General features: G+C 33.1%; 1 protein-coding gene and 1 long non-coding RNA gene across 2 annotated transcripts; both read left to right on the forward strand.

The window, feature by feature from the left end:
- Nucleotides 1-8,597: 8,597 nt before the first annotated feature.
- LOC114380061 lies at nt 8,598-9,486 on the forward strand. The gene is made up of 3 exons (XR_003659647.1): nt 8,598-8,826; nt 8,966-9,023; nt 9,178-9,486. It is a non-coding gene; the product is annotated as an uncharacterized LOC114380061 (long non-coding RNA).
- Nucleotides 9,487-10,035: 549 nt separating this feature from the next.
- On the forward strand, nt 10,036-17,974 carry LOC114380060 (phosphoenolpyruvate carboxylase, housekeeping isozyme). The gene is made up of 11 exons (XM_028338971.1): nt 10,036-10,137; nt 10,421-10,614; nt 11,582-11,973; nt 12,075-12,159; nt 12,819-13,041; nt 13,485-13,588; nt 13,675-13,768; nt 13,907-14,061; nt 14,904-15,902; nt 16,366-16,752; nt 17,365-17,974. The coding sequence occupies exons 2-11, from the start codon at nt 10,447-10,449 to the stop codon at nt 17,659-17,661; spliced, it is 2,904 nt and encodes a 967-aa protein (XP_028194772.1). The 5' UTR covers nt 10,036-10,137; nt 10,421-10,446; the 3' UTR covers nt 17,662-17,974.
- Nucleotides 17,975-24,987: the final 7,013 nt, after the last annotated feature.

The raw sequence follows: 24,987 nt of genomic DNA on the forward strand, positions 1-24,987 counted from the left end.
AATAAAAACAAGTGATTAGAGATAAGTAGTTAATGTATTAATCAGTTAAAGTTGAATTGTTTGGGTATTGTTTGAATTTGATCTTTGGCAGAACTAATTTTTAGTTAGATTTTTCTTATTTTCATGTCAAACTTCACATTAGTTAGGAATTATTTTCTCTTATAAATCGGAGAATTAAGACAAAATACATATATTATCAAAAATAAGAAAAATGGCAACACTCAAATTTAAATAACAATGTATAGTATTTATCATAGTTACCTTCTTTTTAATTTATACATTTCATATAGGTATATTGCATTATTATTATTACTTAAAGAAAGAATAAACTGAAATAAAAAAATTATTTAAATTATCACATGCTTCCCGTTTATAGGACTTTTAAAAATAAAAACTTCATATGAAAATATTTTTGAAGACAACATATGTTCAATTAAAGATTTAATTAATCATGTTTCTCAATAATTAATATATTTAATTTATTATTAAATATTTTATTAATTAATAATTTTATTTATGTACATATATGTTAAAAAATAAAATAAAAATATAACAAATATATAATTTAAACAAACTTGTGCAATACATGAATTTAAAATCTAGTTATTAAAGAATAATTTATTTGCTGATATGATCCTTGATAGGATTCATATTGTTTTTACTCATCATCCTAGAGTGAACTCGTGTTTAAGGGAAACAAAGAGGAAAGAACAAAAAAAAAATGAAACAAACATCCTTAATCCTTATAACAATGACACATTCACTCAGAGAAAGCATTAAGCTTTTTATGGAATGGTGCACATATAAGAAAAGGAATAGATTAAGAATATGAAACTAAGAACAAGAAATTAAAAAACGAAAATGAAAACAAGGAAAAGAACAAAAGTGTAGGGGAAGACACCACACTCTAAAGAGAGTGATAAATTCAGCAAAGATTCACCACAAAGATATAAAAACCTTTGATAAGAACCAAGAAAGGTTCAATCTAAGAATCCATAAGAGGCACAACTGTCAAACTCACAAAATGAGTAAAATTTTAATCTTATTCTAATTTGCCTAAAAGCAAGAGAGTACAAAGCTATTTATAGGAAACAACTAGTGTCTTCCTTTTTAAAAAGACGGGTGGCTAAACCTAATTTTAAAGAAATATAAGCAAAGACCCAAATAAGATTAAGACCCAAATTACAAAATAAACCTAGTTGGGCTTTAGTATTAGAAAAAAAATCAACTTATTACAATTAAAGCAATTCAAAATGCTTAAATAAAATCTAAAAACAAATCAAATTTCAAGTCCATAGTTGACACATTGTTATTCCCCTTCAATTAAATGCATCTTGGGCCCTTCTTTCTCACTTTACGCTTGAACTTGTAGGGGGTTATTCTTCCTACACCCAACATATTTTTAAAAATTCCAACTTAAGCCCTTTTTACTTCTTCTTCTTCATTCCTTCCTTTTTTCTTTTCTTTGTATGACCTATGGATTGACAATCCGTAAGGCACAATTCATTTGGAATTTTTTATGCCTCCATAGGTCTCCTTCTCCTTCGCGAAACTAGTGGTGGTATTCTTCGTGGTGTGTGTTTGTTGTCTATGGCTTCTCTCTAGTTTCTTCTCCAACAGTTCCTTGTTGTCCTTCGCGAGTTTCTTCTTCTCCATCGCCATGAGTAGCGTTGCATCGTCACTGGTAAGTTTTTTTTGCCTTTGTTTATTTCATACATATTGTCAATCCGTATGATTTATACGGATTGTTAATCTGTATGTTTCATGCAGATTGACAATCCATAAGAACCATACAAATTGACAATCCGTAAGGTTCATATGGATTGTTAATCCGTATGGTTCATACAGATTAGAAATCTGTAAGAATCATATGGCTTGACAATCCATAAGGTTCATACGGATTGATCAATCCATATGAACCTCACAGATTGCAAATTTGCATGCTCATACGGGTTCCCTCATGTACCATATAGATTGTCAATTCGTATGATTTAACGCTATTAAAAATGAAAATGTATGGAAGAGGATACTCACAGCGAGGACACATGATGGAATGGAAGAATGCATGTTGATTACGACAAAGGGGAGGGACGGACTCACGACCCAACAAGGAGTAGAAGGAGGCGTCAATGGCGTGGGTGATTTGTGTGAGGAGGGATGATGTATTTGATTTTTAACTGAAGGCTATTTTGATCTTTTTACTACACTTGTTGGGTATAGAAGAAGTTATCTTGAGTGCAGGAAGAAATTTCCACCTGCAGGTGTTAATTTATTTTTCAAGCAACATCTCTTCTTCTTTCTTAGACCCTAAACCTTGTTGCTGGGCCTCTTAGCCCAACTAGATTCTTCCTCTCCCAAGCTCTTCGTTTTTCCCTTGAAGGCTCTCCTAGCCAGCTCATCAGCTACCCGGTTATGGTTTCTGAAAACATGAGAGAAAACACAACCTACAAGGGTGTTGGATACCCTCTATATGTCTCGAACTCTTTGCAAAAGAGGATGACTATCCAGCGACAAACATAAGCAAAGCCGTATTGCTTCAATAACATCAGATTCTACCAAAAATATGCAAAAATCTCCTGTCCAAAGCTAGTTCAAGGCCTTTAAAATAGCCCATAATTTTGTTTCTAGAATAGAACACAGTCCAAGTCTGCCATAAAATCATGTAAGAAATTACCATGATGATGGCGAACAATTCCACTGCACGCAACCTCATTGTCAGATGATCTAATCGCCACATCAACGTTAACTTTAATCCATCCTAACCCAGGGTAGGACAGTTTGGGTTAGGAGCAATCCCCATCGTCCATCTTCTTTTATTGGTAATCAATGATAGTTTACCAATCTTCCACATCAACGGTCTCATTCTCTTGGTGCCCTTCCACCTCCAAATGGAACCGAAAAGAGGAACTTAATAAGGGGGAAGACTATTATAGGCTCGAATAGAGTAGGCTGACTTAGCAGAAAAAATACCATCATTTGTGCCTTTCCAAATCACATAATCCTCACCAGCATCATCCTTTGGAGGATTCAACAAGGAAATGTCCTCACAGAGAGGTCTAAGCAACAGTTGCTCCAAATTATTTAGATCCCAGGGTCCATCTTTGCAAATGAATTCCTTGACTGTCATAGACAAGTCATGCTGATCCAAACTAATTAGAGCAGAGTAGAGCAGTGGCCCTTTCCTAGGCACCCACTAATCACACCAAAACAGCTTGTCAATCTTATATACAATAACTAGTTAGTGACCCTTGGGTACGCAAGGAATCACTCCCCTGTATTATTTTGTTTTGGTATTGAAATTATGTTGATATTAAAAAATAAATTTTGAATGTTTGAAAAATGAGAATTTGAGATAAATTAATAATACATGGTAAAGTAGACCTTAGTTGAAGTGTATTAAATTTTTAATGGATATAATAATAATAATAATTTGAACGCAAACATGTAATTTAAGTATACTTATTATTATACCTTACTGTTTACCACATTATAATATATAATCAAAAAGTGTACTCAAGTAGATAGGAGTTGCATAAAAGGAAAGAAAACAAACTAACTGAGTTAGTACCTAGTTAAGTACTTGTGCTTACACATAGGTATGCCGAAAAATTATATTTGAAGTATAGTTATAGGCATAAAGTTATAACATTAAACAATATTATCATGTATTTAATTGAAAATTAACAAAATGAGAATAAAAATGAATATAAGCTAAAAAATTTATGATCAACAAGGTGAAACTAATTTGAAGGTCAAGTAAAATAAAACAGATATTGTATAATAAACTGTCAATTAACAAAGTATTTAAATTTAGAAACATTGTTTGCAGGAAAATTTCAACCATAATAGAAGTTGTTTATTTACAAAATTTGGCATATGACACAATTACACTATACTCAATTTATAAACATAACCAAAATAAAACATAATTAACTGCTGGATTAGGAAACTCAAAGATAATTTCTATGTCTGGATGCAAATTTTGTTATGGAGAAAAAGTTATCCATCTAGAATCAATTTTTGTCGTCTTTCTCCCGTCATTAAAAATAATGTGGCATTTTGTAGCATATCCAAAAACCAAATGAGTGAACCTTTTCTCTTTTATAAAATAAGAAAGTACCTCGTGCGGACACACAAATAAGTTACAAAATTAAATGTATAGTATAATTGTATACATTTAATTGTAACCGTGCAAAACTTATTAAAGAAGAACAAAAACTAATATGATTGAAATATATAATATATTTTATAAAATAACATTGTCTATTTAGTTTCGATGATATCCATGGTTATTAATGTTTTAAAATTTTATAAACAATTACATATTTAATTGTATTAAGGTTATTGTTGTTAGATATGTTGTTAGTATATTATTTAAAAAGACTAAAGTATGAAATAAGAATCTAAAACCATCAACATATTAAAATGCATTAATGATAAATATAGTGAAAAACAATTGTGAGACTAATTTGGAGCATCAGCTTGACCATTAAAACAGGAGAACAAATCAAAGTATTTTTTTAAAAATTAGAAAACAAAATTAAACCCAAAAAATTAAAAATATATATTTAATCTTATGTTTATATATAGTTATTTTGTAAAAAAATGTATAAATGATGATTAAGATAAACATGAATAGAACATCACAAGATTGTATCTTATTCGTTAATAGTCTCCATCCCCGTCCACATGCTTGACGACGATAATAAATACAAAAGAGAGGAAATGAATATTAATAATATTAATAATAATAGTTATCATAGATACTTACATAGTATAATTGTAACAGTGAATAACTTATTTAATTAGAACCAAAACTAATATGATTGAAATATATAATATATTTTATAAAATATCACTGTCTATCTAGCTATAATGATATCAATCGTTATTCATATTTTAAAATTTTATAAATAATGAAATACACATTTAATTTTATTGAGATTATTGTTATTAAATATGTTATTTACAAAAGACTAAACTACAAAGTAAAAATCTAAAACTGCTAACTTATTAAAATGTATTCATGATAAATATAATGACAAAAATGTCAGACTAACTTAAGCATCAACTTCGCAATTAAAACATGAGAACAAATCAAAGTATTTTTTAAAAATTTAGAAAAAAAAATTAAACCCAAAAAATAAAAAAAATAAAAAAGTATTTAATCTTATGTTTATATATAATTATTTCATAAAAAATGTATAAACGATAGTTAATATAAGCATGAATGGAATACCACAAGATTGTATCTTATTCGTTAATCGTCTCCATCCTCGTCCATATACTCAACGCCAATAATAAACAAATATAGAAGAGATAAAAATGAATATTAATAACAATAATAGTTATCATAGATACTTACATATATAGTATAATTGTAATAGTGAATAACTTATTTAATTAGAATCATAATTAATATGATTGAAATATATAATATATTTTATAAAATATCAATGTCTATTTAGCTACCATGATGTCAATCCTTATTCATATTTTAAAATTTTATAAACAATGAAATACATATTTGATTTTATTGAGATTATTGTTATTCGATACGTTATTAGTATATTATTTACAAAAGACTAAACTATGAAGTAAAAATCTAAAACTGGTAACACATTGAAGTTCATTCATGATAAATATATTGAACAACAATTGTAAAACTAATTTGAAGCATCAACTTGACAATGTTATATGATAAATGATTTAATAAAAACATGAGAAAAAATTAATGTATTTTTTAAATTTAGAAAATAAGATTAAACCCAAAAAAATTAAAAAGTATTTAATCTTATGTTTATATATAATTATTTTAAAAAAATGTATAAATGATGGTTAAGATAAATATGGCAATGGAGCACCACAAGAATGTACCTTATTCGTTATTGTTGTTCCCTAACATTGTATCCATCCCCTTCCCATATACTCTGACGATGATAATAAACAAATATAGAAGAGAGTAAATGAATATTAATAACAATAATGTTACCATAGATATTTATATAGTATAATTGTAACTGTATACAACTTATTTAATAAGACTCAAAACTAATATAATTGAAATATATAATATATTTTATAAAATAATACTATCCATTTAGCTTTGATGATATGCATGATTATTCATGTTTTGAAATTTTATAAACAATAAAATACATATTTATCTAAATTAATCTTATTTTTATCTACTTTTGTTATTTTTTTTTTATCATAATTCTCATATTCCTATCCTCACCATGCACAGGTATTGTCTTCGAAATCGTTAAAGTCCATTCATCAAACTTACACCGTTTAATTTTTCTCATCACATAGTTTCATTTATGCTTTTATTTTGGGTTACCACACAAAATTGATATCTCATGATGCCAGAAAATGGGGCCATTATTTCTCCTTTCTATTCTAGATTAAATAAAATGTCTATGATGCAAATCTGTTGCAACATTATATTTCGAAATCATGAATCAAATGGTCAAAGTATCTGTTAATCTCTCAAGTCAAATCAACAATAATATTCTATTTTCCTAAAATCAGAAGTCGTGAGTTCAATACAATAGGTAAAGCATTAAGTCAAATACATGTAAAACAATATTCTCCAGCGTTGGAAACTTCCTCGCTATCTTAGAGTGGAAGCAACCCATTAGGAAGGAAATGCAGGTAAGACAACACAATACAATACCGATGCTTGAACTTATCTGAAATATATATCATCATCAAAACCATCTTAACCTTTCCAATTCTAACCAAATTGAAATAGCACAATATATAAATAATGTATATACCAAGAGCAACATTCTTTAGAGCATGCCTTTGAGTGATTGAAGACATATTTTTTTTAGCTCCTATTATTTTCTACCTGCAAAAAAGGTGAACATTGAGGAGATTCATACAATGGAGAAGATATTTAATAATCCCAACAGCTTCAGACAACATGAGACCATACTGTTATAAGGAACTTTGATCTCAGTTCACTTGCAAACTGCTTTGAAAAGTTTGAACATCATCTGGATCTGCAACCTCATCAATTATTTGTATCTAAAATGCACAACAAAAGATTATCGACATGTAGACATGTAGATAAATTTTTCTTAGCCATATCACACAACTTAAAAGTACATTGACATGACACACCTTATTTTTTGGATAATCCAACCTTTTATATCATGATTTACTATCAATGATTTTTATTGGAGTTTTGTTCATTTGATTGGATGATTGTTGCCTGCTCTAGGAAGAATTAGTACATGATTGATTCTCTTTCCCTTGTCCATCATGTGGCAACCCAAAAACAACACGCACAAATCATGAGGAAGAGACTAACTCTTTTTCTGGCTCAAACTGAACTTTAAGAAATGCAGTGTAGGCCTTTACAGCTAGGCCTTCTTTCACCATAATCAAATTATTGATAAAAAGTACAACAACTCAAAATAATATGACAACTTTTTGCCTTGTATATGACAAATGTCTTATTTTTACAAAGATACTATTAATAATATTTCAATGACATTGGTATAAAAATTATTAAAAATCATGATAAGAATGTATTAGTAATATTATTTAAGAAAATTATTAACTGCCAAAGTAAAGAAAACAGGTAAAATTATGTACAATAATTTATATTTTTCTACAGTCATGAAAAAGATAGGAAGAAAAGAGATAAAATTAAAATATGTTTACAAAAATGGGTAAAACAGATAATTCAACCTTAATTACCAATATTGAAGGATAAATAGAAATGCTTAGAAACGAGTTAATGACAATGATGGAGTAGTTTTGGAGATGTGATTCTTCGATAATGAAGGGAGTGCAACAAGTAATTAGTGCATTTGGATCGTCTTTGCAAAGCACACGCTTCTGTTACCTCTAAGTCATCTCTATAAATTCAGTAATGTTTTTTCTTTCTCAAATTAATAGTTGAAGCATTCAAGAGACAAACGTTAGAAATGCAAATAACTGCTAACAATGGCATTACAAACGGTGAACAACTAATTTCTGATGGAGGTGTAATGAGAGTGTATTCAATGTTCCAAAATTTTCAACATACATACAGAGGACTTCTTTTTGGTGAAAAATACAATATAATGTTATAAGCCAAAAAGTATGGAGAACACTGACCTAGTATATGAAATTTAACCTACTACGGGTTGACTAAACTGATTTTACATAAGAAAACATAAACTTTACATAGCTAATAGATTTTAGTATATGCAAAATATAAAAAATAATCTCCATTCTAACAAAAAATAATATTACCAAGATTCCAACAATCTTGGATTACAAACTATTTGCACAAAAAGTGTAGGAATCACTTATTAATTAAGTAAAAAAAAAATGAAACAATAAAATACAAAATTAGAAGAGCTCATGCAAATTATCATGGTAGTAGCGGATTTGCACGCTTGTCCTTCTTTAAAGTAGGTCTACATAAATTTCACCTCTTCATAGTATGAGTTTTCCTCCAAATTCAATGTGCAAAAGTTCTTCAAATAAATGCCTTCTCAAAAACGGAATATTTTGCACAGAAAATAATTGTTATCAACATATATATTATCCAGTAGTAGAAAATATCATAGTGCAGAGACTTTGTGTTCATCAGTGCTAGCAAGATTACCTCAACACTTTCGTTTCTTTTGCTTTTATATTGGATGGAGTACTTCCAAAGTCATGTTGCTTAAGTTTCTTTGTTGGAGGAATTGTTATTTCATTAGCCTCTAATTTATGAATTTCCCTACTTCTCCTTCATCTTCAAAGGGATATATCCATCAAAAACCATACTCTTTTGTCACTACTTCCTCACCATCTAGAGTTTGAGCAAAGAATTTAAATGTAAGCTCTGGATTATTTTACCTGGTACTCATGTCATTGATGAATTTTCTTTCGTTAATCGCTTCCATTATCTGCTTGCAACATTATGCATCATACCATAAAAACACATTATCTAACATCATTTCAAATAAATGATCAGGATTCTTTGATTCACACTCATAAAGGCACAACGGATTACCATGTGAGAAACTTTCGTGGTACGAAAGTAAAAATTTACCATTTGATTTTTTTTTTAATTTTCATTTGATGGCTCAATTTTTTTTTATATATTTTTGCTTTTCTTTTCTCTTTTTTTATGCTTATCTTTCCTTAATTATCTCCTTTCTTTTATTTTTCTCTTCTTTATTCCAGACCTTGGGGTCGACAGTCTCCACCATGGCTTGCCTCCACCATGGCTTGCCGGGCCTCTGCTTCGAGGGCCAACTGCTCCGTCTCGTAGGCTGCTGCATTGAAGGCCTTGCTGTTGTTATTCTTCTGGTTGCCGGTGGCGGCTTCCACCTTGAACCAACTGTTGTGGGGATTCTTTGAGAGGGAACGAAGGGTGCAAAGAGAGGAGGGGTTGGAGAAGTTGGTATTGAGCATAAATGAATGTAATAAATGGAATGCATCCATTTTACTTGAAAGAATGTTGAGTTTGGTTTCAAAATATTTGATTTTTAATTGTATGGCTGTACTTTGTTTGGAGATGGGAGAAGAAGTAGAGGGGAAGAGAGAAACAAAGGATAAAAGGATAAAATCGGAAAATAACACAAAAATATAAAAAAAGAAATGAAAAAAACAAAAAATGATAGTCATTAATTTTAAAATAAGTTAATCTAACTATTTAAATGTTTATTTTGTACCATTTCAGATTTTTTCACTTTTGTACTGTAAAATCAGTCTAAAGTGACGAGGATTCGAAATGAAACAAGTTGGAGAAAATATAAAAAGCGAAATGCAGGAAAACAAAAAATGATAGCCATTAATTTTAAAATAAGTTAATCTCACGATTTAAATGTTTACTTTTGTACCATTTCAAATTTTGTCACTTTAGTATCTTAAAATGGGTCTAAAGTGACGATGGTCGGAAATGAAAGAAGGTTTTGTAGTAGGACTTTACTTCTACTCTTTTTTCACAACTTTCTCTCTCTTTATTTTTTTCTTTAATTTATTGGATACGTGTCTCCTTTTTTTCCTATATAATGACACTCTCTGCAGTGCTTTGGATCTGTGACTCTAGTACTTCTCTCTCTCTCTGTCATTGGTTTTTCTCTGGTTGACATCATCGTCATCTACTACTTCTTCCTCTTATCCAATTGGCCCCCAACACTGGTACTACATTAGATCCTTATGATTGATCCATCATGGTTTTGTCATAAAAAAGTTACAATTGTTTTCCCTTTAATTCTATACATGCTGTGTTTATAGGCACTTTGTTGTTTTGCCTTCTCTACTTTGTGTCTTCCAACCATACAGTTTTCATTGTCAATGTCTCCATTGTAGATGATGTTGTTTTGATTTTCCTATGTTCAAGTTTTGTTTTTCTTTTTTTGTTTTTTTATGTGGGTTTTGGTTGTTTTCGGATCTTTTGGTGTGACCCTTTCGATGTTGGCAGGTTTTGGGGTACTTTGAAAAGTTGCAATGGCGAACAGGAACTTGGAAAAGATGGCATCGATTGATGCTCAGCTTCGGCTGTTGGTTCCGGCCAAAGTGAGTGAGGATGACAAACTGGTTGAGTATGATGCTTTGCTTTTGGATCGGTTCCTTGATATTCTTCAGGATTTACATGGGGAGGATCTGAAAGAAACGGTGAGTTTTTCAGTTTTGATTTCAGTGATTCGAAGAGTTCTGAATTTCTTTTGGCCTTTTTTGTTGTGGGGTTCAAAATTGGATTTAGTTTTGCTTACTCTTTAATTCCATGTGTCGCAATTTTGTTGTGAAAGTTTATGTGATTGGTTTGGTGTGAAAAAGCATGGAAATTTACATGTGTTAAAGGATTTTGGGTAGTGGGTTGAGTCTATTGGTTTGAGAAGTGTTAATGAAACGGAACACATTTTGGTATGCTCTTTTATGTGGAACTCGTGTCTTTTGCGTAATGGAATCTTGAGGGGATATATTCTTTGAATATTCTAGCACGTTGACTTTTAATTTTTGGTTGAAATGCCAATTTCTCCCTTCAAATTCGGCAGTTCACTCTTTGGTTTCAATTTTGTGAGTCAAACTCAAGTGCAGTTTTCATCAGTATGCCAAGTACTTTAATTGATAAAACTAAAACTGGGGACACAAGGTTAGGGCTTCAATTTCATCCTTTTTTTTATTTGAAAATTGAAATACTTTGACTATATGTGTACCTTACCTATAAGGCGAAAAAACATGACCCTCTTATGTCTCTTGTTGCTTGGGAATGGTTCTTATGACTTTATCACTGCATGGGATCCTAATCCTTCAATAAAATTCTCAATTATATATTTCTATTATAAAGTTGGTGTTTAAAAGAATAAACAGTGAGACCATACTACTTTACCATGTGAAGCTTTTCCTTTTTCACTTGAGGGAATCTGTGCTCCTTGGTGCTTGAAGATTCAGCAGCAGATAAATACAATGTTAGTGAAAAGAAATGAGAAAACTAGAAATATAAATGGCCTAATCTTTTGGCCAGCTGATTCATTTTGTAGTCGGACTTAACTTATATATACCATGCGCCTTTGCATTTTTCTCTTTGAAATTATGAATCAGAAAACTGTTTTGTGCTGGTGCTTAATTTGTTCTTGCACAGGTTCAAGAGGTGTATGAGCTTTCTGCTGAGTATGAAGGTAAGCATGACCCAAAGAAACTAGAGGAACTTGGAAATCTGATAACTAGTTTGGATGCTGGAGATTCCATTGTGGTTGCCAAGTCCTTTTCCCACATGCTTAACTTGGCCAACTTAGCCGAAGAGGTCCAAATTGCCCACAGTCGAAGGAACAAGTTGAAGAAAGGTGATTTTGCTGATGAAAACAATGCCACCACTGAATCAGACATTGAAGAAACTCTAAAGAAACTTGTGGTGGATATGAAGAAGTCTCCTCAGGAAGTTTTTGATGCACTTAAAAACCAGACTGTTGATCTGGTTCTTACTGCTCATCCTACTCAATCTGTCCGTAGGTCTTTGCTTCAAAAACATGGAAGGTTTGTATCATGTTTTTTCCCCCCTCTTTTCTGTTGCTTTATGAATAGATTTACAGAGAAGTGAAGGAAACTAAGTTCTCATGTGGTCCTCTTCCTTACAGGATAAGAAATAATTTAACTCAGTTGTATGCCAAAGACATCACTCCTGATGATAAGCAGGAACTTGACGAGGCTCTACAGAGGGAGGTGAATATCAAAAGGGCTTTGTTTAATATCATTTTTTCTCCTTTTTTTGCTAGTGTTCTTTCTTGTGTTCATAACAAAAGCCATATATTAAATCGGAAGTTAAGAAAAATGTGGACTTTTATACAAAACCACCATATATCGTTGCACAAGCTTGACCACTTTTGTCCTGAAAGCAGTTGAATTATTCCAAGGTCTGTAAAGTTCTATTGGTTTCACCTACACCTGAAAATATATAATTAGAAATTTATCACAACTGAAAATTTGTATGCTATTTGATCCATTCAAAAGCACAGAGGAAATTTCCTAATTGAATCTCTTATTAAAAAGAGAAAATAGGCTATACAATAATAGTATAAAACAGTTTTACACTGTCATCTATTCACAATCTATCATGTATGATAAGTTTGTTAGCTTCTACAATAATTACCTTAAAAGTCATATTAACAATGATTTTATGATTAGTTGATAGTGTAAGTTTTTAATTTATAGCCATTAAACTGTATTAAAAATACATGGTAAATTAAGGCCTATTTTTAGGAAAAAAAATACATGGTATGTTTTTTCTATCATACCAATGCCTTTAGAAATTGCTTCTGCAAAGTAAAAAATACATGGTATTTTCTAAACATATTTATTTATTTTTACTTTTGTTCATGTAGATCCAAGCTGCATTCCGTACTGATGAAATCAGGAGGACCCCTCCAACCCCACAAGATGAGATGAGAGCAGGGATGAGCTACTTCCATGAAACAATTTGGAAGGGTGTACCCACATTTCTACGTCGTGTTGATACAGCTTTGAAGAATATAGGGATCAACGAACGTGTCCCTTATAATGCTCCTCTCATTCAATTTTCTTCTTGGATGGGTGGAGATCGTGATGGTAGGTTCTTATTTCTCAGTATAAAATGAAGGAGAATGTTTACAAGTGCTCTTACGATACTAGTTAAGGAATAAAAGTGAAAAGTTTATTATGAAAAAGTGTTACTAACACACCTTTATTGTGATTTTTAATGCAAACCGAGCATGATTTCTTAACCAATGTCCATAGGACACTTGTTAGTAGCAAAACCTATAAAATAAATGGAAGCATCTATTAGTTATCTTCAAATTCTACAGTAAAAGCCTATTTGATTTCAGAACAAAATAATTGTTAGTTAAAAACAAATGGGGTTTGTGAAGCTTGAAATTTTAGATACTGCCAATTTGGTACATATCAAATATCAACTGCTAGCTAGGTAGTTTCAGTTATTTACTAAAAGGTATCATGATTCTGTTATGCTTCTCGGAAAGTGTGTGTGCCTAACTATGTTCAATATGATGCAGGCAATCCAAGAGTAACTCCTGAAGTGACCAGAGATGTTTGCTTATTGGCTAGAATGATGGCTGCTAACTTGTACTACTCCCAGATAGAGGATCTTATGTTTGAGGTAATTGATGACTCTAGAAATCTTTTAAAATGATCTTTGTTGTTGGTTAATTACAATGGCACTGATTTCCCATGTTGTTTCTGTAGCTGTCAATGTGGCGCTGCAATGACGAGCTACGTGTCCGTGCAGATGAACTTAACAGGTCTTCCAAGAAAAATTCAGTCGCAAAACACTACATAGGTGTTTACTAAAATCTTTCTTTAAATTCATAGAATAGGTGTTGTACTTTATTTAGTAAAAACATCCGAAAGTACGGTATCTGCTTAAGGTCGGTTCATTAGTTCACTTTTTTGATACTCTTAACTTAATTCATGACAGAATTTTGGAAAGCCATTCCTCCAAATGAACCATATCGTGTGCTACTGGGTGAAGTAAGGAATAGGCTTTACCAGACTCGTGAACGCTCACGCCATTTGCTAGCTCACGGATACTCTGACATTCCAGAGGAAGAGACTTTTACCAATGTTGAGGAGGTACATATTCTGTGGTTAACTTTCTGTCTTTTACGACTATTACAAACCATCAATGTTATTACAACCATCGATGCAATTATTGCGTCCACTGTTTATGAAGTTTGTGAAAATCTCTCAAGACCGGCGTAGTTGTTAATACGGTTTTGTTTTCTTATAAATTTTTGTAAAACATTGTCGAATTGTCATCAATATTTATACCCATTACATGTTAGCTTTTGGTTGACAAATAATAAATTCTGAATTTTGCATAGTTAAATGAACCACTTAAATACTGTTGACTTAAAAATCTTTCTTGTCTTTGTAAATATAGCAAATTTTGCTTTTAATCCTTTAATTTTTTTTTTGTTTATTGTCTCATAATATTTTAACCTTACATTTTTCTTTTACCTTTTCTGTTAGTTTCTGTTACAAAAATACTTGTATGGCTGATGATTAAAATCTTTCTTGTCTTTGTAAATATACCAAATTTTGCTTTTAATCCTTTAATTTTTTTTTTTTTTGTTTATCATCCCATAATATTCTGACCTTACATTTTTCTTTTACCTTTTCTGTTAGTTTCTGTTATAAAAAGACTTGTATGGCTGATGATGTTTCATCTAACATTGGAGCTTTCTCAGTCCTGTAAGCATTTTTGTAATTTGACAGGAAGGATCAAAAGAATAAAGTTTAAACATTATAAGAATCATAAACAAAAAAAAAAAAAGATTACAAGGAGTAGAAGAGAAAACTGGTATATTTGCAGAGAAAAGAAAAAAATGTTTAAACCGAGACTGATGTAATATATCATTTTGAGAGATATCTTGATCTTACAGATACCTAATCAAAGTAAAATTGTTGTCTAGTTCTTGGAACCCCTTGAACTCTGTTACAGATCACTCTGTGCTTGTGGCGATCGTGCAATTGCCGATGGAAGCCTTCTAGATTTCTTGAGACAAGTCTCTACTTTCGGACTCTCCCTAGTGAGGCTTGACATAAGGCAAGAGTCAGACCGCCACACAGACGTCTTAGACGCCATCACCAAACATTTAGAAATAGGCTCATACCAGGAATGGTCGGAGGAAAAACGGCAGCAATGGCTTTTATCTGAGTTGAGTGGCAAACGGCCCCTATTCGGCCCTGATCTTCCCCAAACCGAAGAAATCAGAGACGTGTTGGAGACATTCCATGTCATAGCAGAGCTTCCACTAGACAACTTTGGAGCATACATCATCTCAATGGCAACTGCACCTTCTGATGTGCTTGCAGTTGAGCTTCTGCAGCGCGAATGCCATGTCAAGCATCCACTAAGAGTTGTGCCATTGTTTGAGAAGCTAGCTGATCTAGAAGCAGCACCGGCCGCGTTGGCGCGATTGTTCTCTGTAGACTGGTACAGAAACAGGATCAATGGGAAGCAGGAAGTGATGATAGGCTATTCTGATTCTGGCAAAGATGCTGGAAGGTTTTCAGCTGCATGGCAGCTGTATAAGGCTCAGGAGGAGCTTATAATGGTGGCTAAGCAGTATGGTGTGAAGCTGACAATGTTCCATGGTCGTGGAGGGACAGTTGGAAGAGGAGGTGGTCCAACTCACCTTGCTATTCTGTCTCAGCCTCCTGAAACCATTCATGGATCGCTGCGCGTGACTGTCCAAGGTGAAGTTATTGAGCAATCGTTTGGAGAGCAGCACTTGTGCTTCAGAACGCTTCAAAGGTTCACTGCAGCTACTCTAGAACATGGAATGCACCCTCCAATTTCTCCTAAACCGGAATGGAGGGCTTTGATGGATGAGATGGCTGTCATTGCCACTGAGGAGTACCGGTCCATTGTGTTCAAAGAACCACGATTTGTTGAGTATTTCCGCCTGGTAAGGTTCCTACAGAAATTGGTTAAATATGTTTTTACTTCTTATAAATATGGTGAATTTTGATTTTAGTTCGGGTAAAATGTTTTTTGTTGGTTTTGGTTCTGGTAAGTTTAACTTTTTCTTAAAATGGTTTCCATCATCATTTAGTGATAAGGTGACATTCATCTAGATATGCCATGCCAGTAATTATTCTGAGATGGTATGTGACCTGGTATGTCTAGAAACATGTCATATCTTCAGTAAATGGGGATAAAAATCATTTTCAAAAGTTTTAAAATATATAAAGACTAAAAACTAACAAAAATTTTGTAGGGACTAACAAGCATATATTGAGATGATTTACAATAGAACATTATATCATTTGATTTATTTAACTGATTCCACCTGGTGAGAAAAAGGCTTGGTTGTTGTAGGTAACCTGACATTTGAATTTAACCATCACTATCAACCTTGTGAAATGCAGGCCACACCTGAGTTGGAGTACGGGAGGATGAACATTGGAAGTCGACCAGCAAAGAGGAGGCCAAGTGGAGGTATTGAGACACTCCGTGCCATACCTTGGATCTTTGCCTGGACACAAACAAGGTTCCATCTTCCAGTGTGGCTAGGCTTTGGTGCAGCATTCAAACATGTTATTGAGAAGGATGTTAGGAATATTCATGTGCTGCAGGAGATGTACAATCAATGGCCTTTCTTTAGGGTCACTATTGATTTAGTGGAAATGGTGTTTGCCAAAGGAGACCCAGGGATAGCTGCTCTTTATGATAGGCTCCTTGTTTCAGAGGATCTGTGGTCATTTGGGGAGCAGTTGAGGACCATGTACGAAGAAACCAAGGAACTCCTCCTTCAGGTAAAGCTACTTTTACCATGTAACATTTTATTTTAGGTCAAATTACAATCGCATTCATAATTTAGTTCAAATTATGTTTGATATTCCTATTTTTTTCACCTTACAAAAACGTCATTTATTAATAAATGAGTTTATTTTTTAGATTTCGTTTCTACATTATTAACTAATAAGAAATCATGATAGGTATAACTTTTTTAAAAAACCATTGCTAAGTTAACAAATTAATCAAAGATGATAATTAGTGATTAGATGATCATATAAAAATCTTTTGTACTGTTATACACTATTTACTCTTAATAAGTTAGGAGAGGTTTGTGTTCATGGGAAGGATACACATGGTATTATATTATTACACAAAATGAAATTTGTGTAGAGAATGATGGGTATCAATTAGAATTCGACCCAAGTTTAGGAAGTGTATCTAATATGCCCTTTTCTTTTAATTCATATCTATAATACACACAATCAGTCTTGATTTGACATTCAATTTACCAAAGTATCAAGTATTTAATAGCCGTTAATTCTTAATTAAAGATTGAATTATATCCCATGAATAAAAGACTGCTCACAAGTTATTACACAAACTAAATTTTCTTTTTTCTGTATTGGTAGGTGGCTGGCCATAGGGATCTTCTTGAAGGAGATCCATACTTGAAGCAAAGACTGCGCTTGCGTGATTCTTATATTACTACCCTAAACGTGTGCCAAGCCTACACGTTGAAACGTATCCGTGATCCAAACTATAATGTGAAGCTGCGCCCTCACATCTCCAAAGAGTCTATAGAGATAAGTAAACCTGCTGATGAACTTATAACACTTAACCCAACAAGTGAATATGCACCTGGTTTGGAAGACACCCTCATTCTCACCATGAAGGGTATTGCTGCTGGCTTGCAAAACACTGGCTAAATCTGAGTTTTTGTCTTCTCTTTGGTTCCACTTTTATTTTCTGTTTCCTTTATCAGAAATAACGAGTTTAGCTGCATGCACCAAAGGGTGTTTTTCCCTCCCCTGTACCCATGTTTCCATTATAAGATATTACAGAGAGATAGCTGCCGCAAAATGAGACAATGCAAGTATGCAACTGATTCTTATGTTCCAATACGAAATTATGCTGATTTATAGACTTATTTGTATCACCTATTTCAAGCAACTCTTTGGTACACTAACATTTTTACGTGAGGTGGTTAAGATGCCAAATACTATGATGTATTTGTTGTCATTAGGCTGAAAGTCCAGCAAGACTTTTAATTATGATACAAGGAATATTTTAACATTTTTTTGTGGTAAAATGATATGCTGATTTTATTTAATCAATAGACATGCCATCAAGGGCAATAAAAGGTAAAATCTGGTGAGGGACATCATCTTCAATCCAGAAATTTTCATGAAACAACAAATCAGCCTTACATATTACCGTTGTGGTTCAGGATTGGGAACAACATCACCAGATTTATAGGACTCTAAGACAGGGGTCGTGCTTCCCCTTTTGCGTCTCTAGAAGATAATGCTATCAACTGAAAAAAAAAGGAGAGATGTGAAATCTTTGGTACTCTATTCCGGATGGCCTGCTTCAACATTGCTGATAGTGTCTCAACACAAAGAATAAAGAGACAAGGAAAAGAGGGTCCCCTTTCTCAATCCTATTTGTGGTCGGAATTCTTCATATGAATCAATTAATAAGTATTGAGAAGGACACTCTAGAGACACGCTTCATAATTAGTGCACCGATTTTGAAGGAAAGCCCATAAACCGTACCACCTTCTCCAAAAACGATATATATATATATATATATATATATATATATATATATATAACAAAAGTCTAAAAGAAAGAGGCTATAGCCTATGACCTTAATACAACCTAGAAATAGCTTTATAAAAGCTTTACAACAGATATATAACAACTTTTCTAACACCAACCACCACGTCAGTGTTGTGCCTCCGAGTTCAGTTGAAGTATGGTAGTAATGTATACCAAAATATTTTTTCAGTTGAAGTATGTGGATTACAAACCTATTCACACATTGTTTTCAGTTGAAGTATGATAGGAATGTATACCAAAATATTTGTAAAAAAATCAATTATCTCTTTATTATGATTACTTTATTTTAAGTATATAGTAATTTATTATTTTTTTTATAAATAATTTATCTCCTCTTTTATTGTCCCATTAATTTCTCTCACTTCTCTCATCTATTATTCTCGCGCATACATTTTCTTAGCACGTTCACTCTTCTTCACTAGACAACAAAGGCATGAAAAAGCAAAAAAAGTCTTGTGACTCATGTAATCATACAAATTAGCAAACACAAAATCATAGCTTACTATATTGGTTGAATCAGTTGAGATGTATCTAAAAAAACAAGTATTTGGTTAGTTCATAATTTTGACCGAGTACCATCACCTGACCATTGGCATTAGCACAACAACTATAGAAATAAATATGAATGAAAAAACAATGGGCCTTCAACTTCAACATTTGGAAAGCCTCCTTCAATTTTGACAGTCCCTCCTTCAATGTCCTTACGCCGCCGGAACAAAGTCTTTGTTGGAATTGCTAACAATTCACCATCACCCTGAAGAACTTGTTGCAGGAGACGCAAATGACATCAAGGAGGGTGTGATGGTCCTCTGACAAGATGCTGAAGGCAAAGACCAACTCCAGTTGGATTAGTGACTTAGAGAGAGGAGAGATAGTTGGGCGTAGGGGGTAGGGAGATTCAGATACACCACTACAAGTTGGTGATGACCTCAACCACAACACGCACAACAAGAGGAAAAAGGAGAGAAAATCATTTTTTTTAAATGAACATAAAAGAACTTTAATGTCCCTAAAGTGAATTAATTAAAATAATAAAAACATTGGGTTTTTTGTCCATTTGTCCAAATATTTTGGTGTACATTACTAACATAATCCAATTAAAAACGAGGTGCGAGTATGTTAGCAATTCCTTGTATATAGATAGATAGATAGATAGATAGATAGATAGATAGATAGATAGATAGAGATTTATTGAGTGTTTTCAACTCACTCAAGCACTTTAGCAATGTAGTCTATTATTTTAACATGGTATTAGAGCATTGACATGCTTTATTTTGTCTTGAGCGGTTAAGGATTTGTTATTGATTTGTGTAACATCCCAATTTTCTAGGTTGGGAAGTTAATGGTAAAATTAATTATTGCTTGTATTGATGTGTAGCATGGTAGCTTTATTTATAGTGATATGATTAATAAAGGTGATAGGACCACCCTAGTCTAGATAAGTAATCTAGATTTTAAGTTATAAGCTTAGGAAAAAGTGGTTTATAAGTATAAATCTTTTGGTCAAACTGGTAGTCAACAAAAGTTAACTAGTGTTAAATGAAGGAATGTAGTCAGCTCATTAATGGTAATTTTGTAAATAAAGACTCTTTAAGCGAAAAATAGAAGATTTGGATTAATTAATGAAGGTTTAAGGTATTAATGTGTCCAAATATACAATTAGTTGAATTAATAAGGGGTGAGGAGAATTAAATTTTACTCATTTTAATTAAGTTAGTTAGGCTTAATTAAAAATAATTAGTAAGTGTATTAAATACTCTAGGATCAACATGAAAGTTCAAACCTAATTATTGAGCTAAATATAAAGTTTAAGAACCCTAAGGGTAGTTAGGACAAAACTCTAACATGTCACCTAATAGTGGGGTCCCTTTTGGGTCATGTGGCCCATTATAAAAGGGAAAAGAACTCCTCTCTCCTCCCTTGTTGGAGCCACCGGATTTGGAGAGAGAGAGGGAGCATGTTTCTCCTCTTTTCTCCTTTGCTAGTTGGTGTTGGTGAAGAGGAGGCTAAAGGCTTAATCCTAGGTGAGAAACTAAGCCCTTTCTATGAATTTTCTTCATTTCTTCTTCTCTTGAAGCTAGGACCCTCATTCTCTTCCTTTTTGTTTTTCATGTTCATGTTATTAGGAAGTGCTCAAGTTTCCATTCCATCTCCTAACCTTGCTCTTTCTTTTTCCTGCACTTCAAGAGGTAAAGGAGGAGTACTCTAACTCTTGGAACCTAGGGATGTTGAATTAAAGATTGAAGACTTGAAGATTAGTTTTAGGTTTTTGTTTTTAATCATTTTACAATGCCAAACAAGTTTTAAAAGATGTGACATTTGTATTGGATGTTTTTAGACTAGGCATGATGGGTGTAGTCTTAATTTTCTTGTATCCATGCTTAGTAGAAATCAAACATGGTAAATTAATGAATTGGTCTCAATTTCTTAGAAGCAATGAGTTCAACACAGTGTAATCAATTACAAAGTTTAGTAATCAATTTCAAAGTGTTAGAACAAGCAACAAAATTCACTTCTACTTAAAATTTGGAAAGAATCATCAAATTAATTGATTATCAATTTCAGTAGTTGATTACACAAGCTAGTTTCAGTAGAAGGAAGACTGTGTGGCTTGAGATAATCAATTACCACATTTAGTAATCGATTAGATTGCATCTGAAAAATTTAGGAGCTCTTTGTGTGTCAAAATAATTGCCACATTTGATAATGGATTATTCTAGAGCCACAAAAGCTTGAGATGCTTTTTGTGAAATAAGATAATTGATTACCACATTTTGGAAATGATTTATTCAACCTCGCATTCTAGATTCCCAATTATTCCAACAATTGGTATCTAGAGCTAGGGTCTTGAAAATTAATCATGAATTCATCATAAGTTTTTGAATATGGCCAAGAATCAATTACCATTTGCGAAAGGTGCATCCATTAACAGACCTCCACTTGTTTGTGACATGAACTATTTCTTTTGGAAAGTTCAAATGGAAATTGTAGAGAAACCCTTTGAATAATTGTTTGTAGAAGAAACTAAAAGAACAAAATATGACTCTAAAGCTATGAATATCATTAACTAGTCCATGAATTGTGATGAATTTTCAGGGTGTCAGCATGTACAACGACAAAGGAGATGTGGGATCTCATTCAAGTGACTCATGAAGGTACTCTGAATGTTAGAAGAACAAGGAGGAATTCTCTCATTCAAAAGTATGAGACATTCCAGATGCAACAAGGAGAAACAATTGGAGATGTTTGTTAGTCGGTGAAAACGACTAACTTTTGTGTATAAAACTTGTGTATATTGTATCAAACTTCTCCAATTTATAGTTGTTTTGTAATATTATAAGTACTTTTTGTTAAATATATGTAATAGATAATTTATACTTTTGTTTTGTGTGTTTAATAATCAATTTCTCTCAATTTCAGGTTAATTAGGAAAATTGGCAAAAGTGTTGTTTTCACCTTCTCGCTAAGCCAATCTGTTGGCTTAGCGAGCATTCACTAAGCGCGACACTCAGTGGCTAAGCGCGAGGAAGAATCCAGAAGAAGATGAGCTATCAGGTTCACTGAGCGCACCGCTCCAGGTCATCAAGCGCACCGCTTTATCTCATCTGCTAAGCGAGAGAAGCGCGCTAAGCCAAAATCCACTTATGCGCGCTATGCGATTCAGATTTGCGCTAAGCACACGAGCTCGGACCAACCCACCTATTTAAGCTTGAAATTAGATTTTTTGAGGAGAGTTTGGCATTTCTTCTTGAGAAGCCTCTGCATGCACAAGAGTCTGGCCTTGGCTTGAAGCTTTTGCATGTTTAGGAAGTTCTAGAGAGAGAAAGGTCCAAGTTCCAAAGAGTTTTGAGAGATTTTGCTGTGTGAAGATCTGCAGAGACGAGAGCTCGAAGCGAAAGCCGTTCTGAGAGCTTGAGATGAGTTTGTGAGTGATTGTGAGATCCTAGAGGTGAAGGAGACATCCTCACCACTTGTATTTTTGCAATCTTTCATCTTGTTCTTCTCTATGTTGTAAAGCAGGTTTCCGAACTATGGAAAGCTAAATCCTCTGTTGGATCTTCCCTATAGGTACCTGATGTAAATATATTTCTATCTATGTAATGATGTTTTATGTGCTCTCTATGCCATCTGCTGTTCATTCCTGTATGCCTTTATCTTGATCACGTAGATGCATGCTTTGTTAGGGTCATTCAACAGTGGAAACTGGTCTGATTCTAAAGTCCTTGATAGTACGGGGCTAAGTTGTTGTACTGTCACGAGGAATCGGGGTACAAGAACTTAGATGTGTATGTGTGTCTTAATGCGGTCCTGGTTGAGTTTAGTCTTACAAGAGGAATCTGCGGACGAGGCTTGATCAGGATTAGGCTAGGCTATCATGAGGAATCAGGGTCTATGATCGAGGCCATAATTGGTGAAGGGGAAAAACTGATCAGAATTTAATGTTAAGAACAAAACCTCAAAGAGAGCTATGCTTAATCCTCAAGAGAAAACAACACTAGGGATTCAACTTCCATTAACACAGAAACAAAAAGGAAATCAAAGGCAAAAAACAAACTGAAATTAGAAGCAGAAAACGAAAACGAAACTGGAATTAAAAGCAGAAAATGAAACTGAAATTTGGAATTGCTACGTGAATAGTGCACGTGAACAGTAATACAAAAACTGAAGAATAAAACTCCTCAAATTCTCCCTCTGGTTCGTGAACAGTGACCAGCCACACTTAAAACCCTAGCAACTGGGCTCACTAAAGGTCACTAGGTCTGGTGGCCCAATTACAAAAATACAGCCCAAAAACGAAATAAAATAAAACTAGACGACAAATAAAATCGACTGCTCTCTTCAAGTCCAAGCCGATTCAGCCCAATTCCAGATCCAAGCCCAATTGCTTATAATTCTCCTGAAATTAAATTAAAACACATAATTAGTCAAGTAGGCCCACATGATAAAATTGCATAATTAATTTGACAATTAAGGCTAATCAGTAATTAAAATGGTGATAGAAAGGGGTAAGAAATAGGAGAAAATAATGACACATCAAATTCCCCCACACTTAGCCTTTTGCACTCCTGGGCAAAATTGAAAAGCAGAACAAGGAACAAATCCAAAGACATTAAAGAGAGACAAACAAACACAAAAACATTTACATATTTCTCAATGAATCTCAAGGAATGAAAGGAATGGGCAACATCCAACACGTAAAGAGTTAAAGAATCAAGACAGTGATGAAAATCATCCAAGCACCTCAAACATGGAAAGGTAGTTAATCAGCTCAAGAATTGAATGAAAAGAGATAAAGCCTCACAAGATATGCACTCTATCTCTCAAGTGTCTAGGCTACTGTTTACTCTCAAAGCACCCATGAAAACAAACACCACATAGACTTTGCAAGACTCTAAAATTGACAACCAAACACCACAAACACATGCACATGAGGATCAAAAGGTCTTTTAAGGTTGTAATGGGGCCAAGGAAAAGGTAGAGGAAAGTATGTGATAAGTAGCTAAACCCAAAGGAATAAAGGAGCAATGGGGAATAAGTGGAAATTAAGCAAAAATAGTAAACCCAAAACCTCCAATATCAACAAAATCAACCAAGTCCTCAAACTAGTCCAAGTCCTCAAAACAAGACCTCATTTATTCAACTTCATTCTTTTTCTGTTTTTTTTTCGTGAACAGTAGCATTTGAAAGCATTTTGAATATTTGAACAATAAAGCAACAATTAGGCAATATATGTATATATATCAAGCATGGAAAAAATACATCATCAAGCATGGCAAAAAAAAAAAAAACATATCATCCAATGAAACATACCCCCCCACACTTATTCTCAAAACAATTCCAAAGCTCCAAAATTCCTTAAGGGTAGGGTGAGATCATGGTTTTTCACTTAAGGCTTGTAATGAGCATCAAAACAAAGAAAGAGGAACATAGGCTCAAAGGGGATATCAAAGGAATTAATTCAAGGTAGGCTCATTTGGCCAGAGGCTTATAAGAACAAAATGCCTAAATCATCTCCCAACATGCATGTGAACCAAGAAGTATCAACAAGAGTCAAGCCAAGGCTATTGTGCAAGCAATCAATGGGGCAAAACACACCGAATAAAATAGATGATGATGGCTCAAAATCTCACCAAGGGTAAATCTATCACTTTCAGTTCGACCTTTCAAAACTAACTTGATATGTAGAGAAAAACCAGGATTTCAATTCACAAAATGCCAAGAAACTCCTATTTCAAAACCAATTACCCATTATCTGTACATAACCTAGAATTGAAAGAGAAACATGCAATGTTGTACACAAAACATAAAACCAAAAATAACAAAATTAACCTAGAAAACTCCAAACAAAGAACAATCTCCCCCCCCATACTTAAACAACACATTGTCCTCAATGTAGCACAACCATAAGAT

Source organism: Glycine soja, chromosome 12, assembly GCF_004193775.1.
Source record: "Glycine soja cultivar W05 chromosome 12, ASM419377v2, whole genome shotgun sequence".
Taxonomy (NCBI): domain Eukaryota; kingdom Viridiplantae; phylum Streptophyta; class Magnoliopsida; order Fabales; family Fabaceae; genus Glycine; species Glycine soja.